At 50.6% G+C, this 6,468-nt stretch overlaps 1 protein-coding gene across 1 annotated transcript; it reads left to right on the forward strand.

The window, feature by feature from the left end:
* Nucleotides 1–218: 218 nt before the first annotated feature.
* MRGPRG (MAS related GPR family member G) lies at nt 219–1,088 on the forward strand. The gene has a single exon (XM_032151879.1). The coding sequence runs from the start codon at nt 219–221 to the stop codon at nt 1,086–1,088; it is 870 nt and encodes a 289-aa protein (XP_032007770.1).
* Nucleotides 1,089–6,468: the final 5,380 nt, after the last annotated feature.

Consider the following 6,468-nt stretch of genomic DNA (forward strand, 5'->3'; position numbering starts at 1 on the left):
GGGGAGGCGTTAGGCACGCCTGACCTGAGGTGCAGAGGGCTGAGCCCCGGCTGAGGTCCCGCCGCTGGGAAGGGTGGTCCAGGGGCTGCACCCAGAGGGCACCTGCAGGGCCATGGATGCCACTCCCTGTGCCCCCAGCGGGGGCACAAAAGATGCCCGAGGACCATGTCTGTCTCCCTCTTGCAGGTCCCTCGCCAGCACCCTCTGAGCCGGCCAGGATGTTTGGGCTGTTCGGCCTCTGGAGAACCTTCGACAGTGTGGTCTTCTATCTGATGCTGATCGTGGGCCTCGGGGGACTGGTAGGTAACGGGCTGGTGCTCTGGAACCTCGGCTTCCACATCAAGAAGGGCCCCTTCTCCGTCTACCTGCTGCACCTGGCCGCCGCGGACTTCCTGTTCCTCTCCTGCCACGTGGGCTTCTCCGTGGCTCAGGCTGCCCTGGGCGCCCAGGACACACTCTACTTCGTGCTCACCTTCCTGTGGTTCGCGGTGGGGCTCTGGCTGCTGGTGGCCTTCAGCGTGGAGCGCTGCCTCTCCGACCTCTTCCCCGCCTGCTACCAGGGCTGCCGGCCCAGACATGCCTCGCTCATCCTCTGTGCCCTGGTGTGGGCCCTAACCCTGCCGGCCGTGCTGCTGCCCGCCAATGCCTGCGGCCTGCTGCACAACAGCACGCGCCCCCTGGTCTGCCTGCGCTACCACGTGGCCAGCGTCACCTGGTTCCTGGTGCTGGCCTGCGTGGCCTGGACGGCTGGCGTGGTCCTCTTTGTCTGGGTGACCTGCTGCTCCACGCGCCCGCGGCCCAGGCTCTATGGCATCGTCCTGGGTGCGTTGCTCCTGCTCTTCTTCTGTGGCCTGCTCTTGGTCCTCTACTGGAGCCTGCAGCCCCTGCCGAACTTCCTGCTGCCCATGTTTTCCCCACTGGCCACACTGCTGGCCTGCGTCAACAGCAGCTCCAAGCCCCTCATCTACTTGGGGCTGGGCCGGCAGCCTGGGAAGCGGGAGCCGCTGCGGGTGGTACTGTGGAGGGCCCTGGGGGAGGGCGCCGAGCTGAGTGCCAGGGGACAGTCCCTGCCCATGGGCCTCCTATAAGTGGGCTTGCCGCCCCCACAGGGCCTGCCAGGAGGTGCCCACCCCCACCGACCCTCACCCACCCCACACCCAGATGCTTCCAGGACCGGGAGGAGCCCCGCCCACCACCTAGCTCTTACCCTGAGCACCCAAGGACTGGACACAGCTGGAGAGACTTGGCCCTGACCACCCCCCAGCCAGGCCTGCTGAGCATGAGGGAGGCAGGAAAATGGAGCTGGAGAGAGGTCGGGCAAGGAGGGAGAAAGGAGAAGCCTCCTGAATAGGGGTGAGGACGGGCACCACGCCCCCAGGCCCAGCCCAGATCCCCTCACCCGGCCCTTCCCCACCCTGCTGCACCTGAGTCCCAGGAGAGAAAACTTCGAAGTAAAACAGAGCCAGCCACCAGCCCATGGTGGCTGGATTGGAACCCAGGCTTCCACAGTCCTGGGCTAGGTAGGTACCGTCCATGCCACCTGCTGGCTGAGGCTCTGATTCTCCCACTACAGAGTTGTGGTGGAACCACTCCTTACTCCCCGTCCCGCTCAGCCATCACTGTCCTGCCCACCCCACGGGGACCACACCCAGGGCTCTGTCCCCCTCTCTGAGGCCCAGGACTGGCAAGTGCCCTATATCACCAGCAGAGGCCACCAGGTGGTGCTGCCTCGGCACAGAACAGACCCAGCCCCGTGGGCCGGTAGGCCCAGGAGCCTCCATCCCCTCAGTCCCCTCCCATCCCCTCCCACACTGGTCCCCACTGGGCCTCTCCTGCGTCCCCAGGGCCATCCTCTTTCTAAAGGCTGCTCTGGTCTCCCAACTGTGTTTTCACCCTCCCTCCTCAGCCCTGGATCATCTGGAGCTTTTGCCCTAAGGGTTTGCTTTGGGCGGGGGGCAGAGAGAGAGAGAGAGAGAAAGAAGAGAAGAGAAGAGAAAGAAGAGAAGAGAAGAGAAGAGAAGAGAAGAGAAGAGAAGAGAAGAAAAAGAAAGAAGGGAAGGGAGGGAAGGGAAGGGAAGGGAAGGGAAGGGAAGGGAAGGGAAGGGAAGGGAAGGGAAGGAGAGGAGGGAGGGAGGGAGGAGGAAGGAAGGAAGGAAGGAAGGAAGGAAGGCAGGCCAAGTTTCCAAAGCGCAAACCATTTGATGCGTTTTCTGACCATGAAATAAAATACTTTCTGGTCATTGTTAAAACATTCAAGCCTTACGGAAAATACTGAAAAGATAAATTGCCGAAATTTTTTTCCACCCAGATGGGGACATTTTTGATGAAAAGCACTCCAGTCATGTATGCTTTTAAATAAAGACCTGCAGAAATTTTCTTTTTTGCCCAAATGAAGGCATTCAATGGGTGCTCTTGGTGCCGGATGGGATATTCTGCAGCTGCCTTTGAATAAAGTTGTTCTTTTTCCACTAGAAAAGTAATATGTTGCTCATTTATGGAAACTTTGAAGAACGTTAAAAACTGGAAAGAAGAAAAGCTTACATGTAGTCCGCCAACCCAGAGGCACGCTCCTTTGCTGGTTTTTCTTCCTTCCCTGGGATGAATGTGTTCTGGCCACGCCAAGTCCCGCGCCCCCTTGCCCGCTGCCAGTTCTCCCTAAACCGTGCTCTCAGGACTGGAAGCTCAGCAGGGAGTGTGGGTGCTGTTTGTTGGTCTAAAGGCCATCTGGGGGGCTCAGGGGGAGGGGAGTGTGGGCACTGTTGGTCTAAAGGCCATCTGGGGGGCTCAGGGGGAGGGGAGTGTGGGCACTGTTGGTCTAAAGGCCATCTGGGGGGGCTCAGGGGGATGGGAAAGCCTGAGCCCTGGTGGCAGGGGGAGGCTTAGGCTTTGAGGGCAGGGTGGGAAGGGCTGTTCATTCTTGTGACACTTCACACAAGACCACAGAAGCTATGTGGCCTCCTTCCTGAAAGACCTGGAAATAGGATAATGGTGGGGACAGTTTCAGAGGTGAAACCTACAGGATCAGTCCCATCCTCCCAGCCCAGGAAATAGCTGCAGGGCCCCCTATGGGGCCATCCATCTGTGTGCAGCGAGACAGGAAGGTGGCTGGCTGCTGATGGTGTCTGGGGCACATGACAAATAGCCCGGTCTAGACAGATGGAGAGCGAGGGGCCTCTGCCCCAGCACTCACTGCTGAGCCCAAAGACAACCAGGTCGCGTTCTGGACCTGGAGAAGCTACAGCCACATGGAAGGACAAGGCTGCCCTGGGCTGGTCTGGATCCAGGCAGCCGCAAAAGCTGGACTACAGCCCAGGCGGAGCTTCGCTCCTGTCCTGCCTGCTCTTCTTGGGCTGGGTGACCTCCAGCGTGTCACCTGACTGCTCTGAGCCCAGGTCTGTGAGAGACGTCAGGGCAAGGTCTCCTTGCCCGGATGTCAGGGATCCAGGCCTCCACAGAGGGCGGCCTGCCCAAACCTTCAAGGCCAGATGAATCGCCTGGCCCGCCTCTGCAGACCTCCAGGTGTGTCCCGCCCACCCTGACCTTGGCACACCCACCTCGCTGCCTTCTGGTGTCCCTGCCCATGGCACCGTCTTGCCCAGACTTCAGGGGCCTGTCCTTCTGACTGTCTGCCCTGCTCTGTGATGCCCAGGGCTTCCTGGCAGCAGACACTGAATTTTCAGCTCCTCTAGTGTTCACCTGCCCTGTCAGCATCCACGGTGACCACTGTGCCCAAGCAGCCCCCACCCCTAGCCGGCACAGTCCACTATGTCATGTGCTTCCCATCCCTGCTTGTTCACTCCTGTGTTTGCCTCTTTGGTGTCTGTGTCTCCCTAGAAGATGAGCTCCATGAGGGCACAGAGCCAGCAGCCGACTTGCTGCTGTCTCCCTGGAACTGGCAGGTAAAGCGGCTTGATGAGTTCTTGTCAAATGGATGGGCAAGTGGATGGATGGACAAGTGGATGGATGGATGGATGGATGGATGGATGGATGGATGGATGGATGGATGGATGGATGATGGATGGATGGATGGATGGATGGATGGATGGATGGATGGATGGATCCTGGGAGGGGGCTGTTGGCAGCTGACCCTGGGATGGGAACAGGGGCATATCACGCATGGAAAAAGGACACCCAAGGGCCAATGGGTAAACTCCCAGGTTTGCATTTCCTGTGTTCATCTCAAATTAAATGTAGATGGTGAGAGATGATGATCAAAGTTCATTTTGTCTGTTTCTTTCCCATGCATATCCAGTTGTTCTGGTAAGACCCCTTTGCCCATTGGATTGCATTGGCATCTGTATTGTAAATCAACTGATTGTATAGGGTGGGTCGACTTCTGGACTCTATTCTGTTGACTGCTCTATTACACTGTCCTTCTATCAACACCACACTGTCTTCATTACTGCAGCTTTACATTAAGTTACGAAATCAAGTGGTGTTACTCCTACACTTTTATATTTCTTCTTCAAGATTTACATTTCTATATAAATTTCAGAATCAGCTTGACGGTTTATGCAAATGTCTACTGATTTTGACTGGGATCGCATTGACTCTATTCAGTTACTCTGGATCAACTTATGGAGAACGGACGTCTTGGCAACATTGAATTTACCAATTTATGAACATGGTTTTTCTCTGTTTATTGTGGTCTTCTTTCATTTGTGTCTCTTGTAGTTTTCTCTGTAAGTGTGTTATACATTTCTGGTAAAATGTATTGCTAGTTATTTAAGGTTTCTCAATGCTATGTAAAAATAATCTTTTATTTGCTTTTTCCAATTGTTCATTGATAGTTTGTATATTGTTTGTATATTGATAGTTTGTATTATTTTTGTATATTGACTTTGTTTTTTTATATTTATCTAACAGTTATCTTGTGAACTTGCTAAATTCACTTATTCTAATAGTCTTTTTGAAAACTCCTTAGGATTTTCTATGTATACAGTCAAATCATTTGCACGACATGAAATAATTATTATAAATAATGAATAATGAATAATTATTGTAAATAATAAAATGATACATGATTAGTAGTGATAAATATAAGAATCAGGAAATTTTTAATAATTATAATTAACACATGATGAATAGTTATTATAAATAATAATAATTAGAAATAATTTTACTAATTCATTTCTGGTCTTTGCACTTTTTGTTCTTTGCTTTATATCACTCATTAAGACCTCCCATACAATGTTAATAGAAATAGTAAAAGTGGACATCCTCACCTCATTCCCAACCTTTCAGGAAAGTGCTCAATGTTTTGCCATTAAACATGTTAGCTGCAGGCTTTTTGCATATGTGCCTCATCAGGGTGATATGATTCCCATCTATTCCCAATTTTCTGACTTCTTTTAATCACACAGAGGTATTGAATTCCATCAACTTTTTCTTCCTTCATTTATTAAGGCAACCATACAGTTTGTCTTTGTTAGTCTGTTAATGGGAGGAATTGCATTGATTTATTTTCAAATGTTAACTTTGTATTCCTTGGATAGTCCCTGTCATGCATGCCCATGTGAAGAGACCACCAAACAGGCTTTGTGTGAGCAATAAGCTTTTCAATCACCTGGGTGCAGGTGGACTGAGTCTGAAAAAGGAGTCAGCAAAGGGAGATAGGAGTGGGGCAGTTTTATAGGATTTGGGTAGGTAGTGGAAAATTACAGTTAAAGGGGGTTTTCTCTTGCAGGCAGTACAGGGGTCACAAGGTCCTCGGTGGGGAGATCATGAGACTCATTGTCCAGGGGAGGAACATCACAAGGTCGATTGATTAGTTGGGGTGGGGCAGGAACAAATCACCATGGTGGAATGTCATCAGTTGAGGCAAGGACTGGCTATTTTCACTTCTTTTGTGGATCTTCAGTTGTTTCAGGCCATTTGGATTTATACGTGCAGGTCACAGGGATATGATGGCTTAGCTTGGGCTCAGAGGCCTGACAATCCCCACTTGGCCAGGACATATTATCCTTTTTATATATTGGTGGATTTGATTTATGAATATTTTGAAATGGGTATTTGCATTTGTGTTCATGAGAGAGGTTGGTGTCTCATTTATTTTCTAGTGATGTCCTTTTCAGGTTTGGGCATCAATTATTTCCTCTTGCGCAACTCTGTGTAAGAGTTTGGATAAAACCAATATTATTTCACCAGTGAAGCCAATTATGTTTTTGTGAACAGGTTCTAAAACACAATTTCAATTTCTTTAACAAATATAGGGCTATTCAGATTCTCATTTTCTTCTTGTGTCAGTTTTGTTTTTCAAGGAATTTGTCCACTTCATTTTATCTGAGTTTGAATTTGTTAGCATAAACTTGAATACAATATCCCCTTATTAATCTTCTATTGTCTATCAAAATCACATATCTCTTTTTTATTTTTACTGTGGGTACTTTGCATTTTCTCCTGAAAATTCTCATTAGGGCTTTATCAATTTTAGTAATCTTTTCATAGAACTAACTTGTATTGATTTTT

The sequence above is a fragment of the Hylobates moloch genome, unplaced genomic scaffold (assembly GCF_009828535.3).
Source record: "Hylobates moloch isolate HMO894 unplaced genomic scaffold, HMol_V3 SCAFFOLD_5, whole genome shotgun sequence".
Lineage (NCBI taxonomy): Eukaryota > Metazoa > Chordata > Mammalia > Primates > Hylobatidae > Hylobates > Hylobates moloch.

Coding starts and splice junctions, on each gene's coding strand:
- MRGPRG (XM_032151879.1), top strand. CDS start 219: ATGTTTGGGCTGTTCGGCCTCTGGAGAACCTTCGACAGTGTGGTCTTC.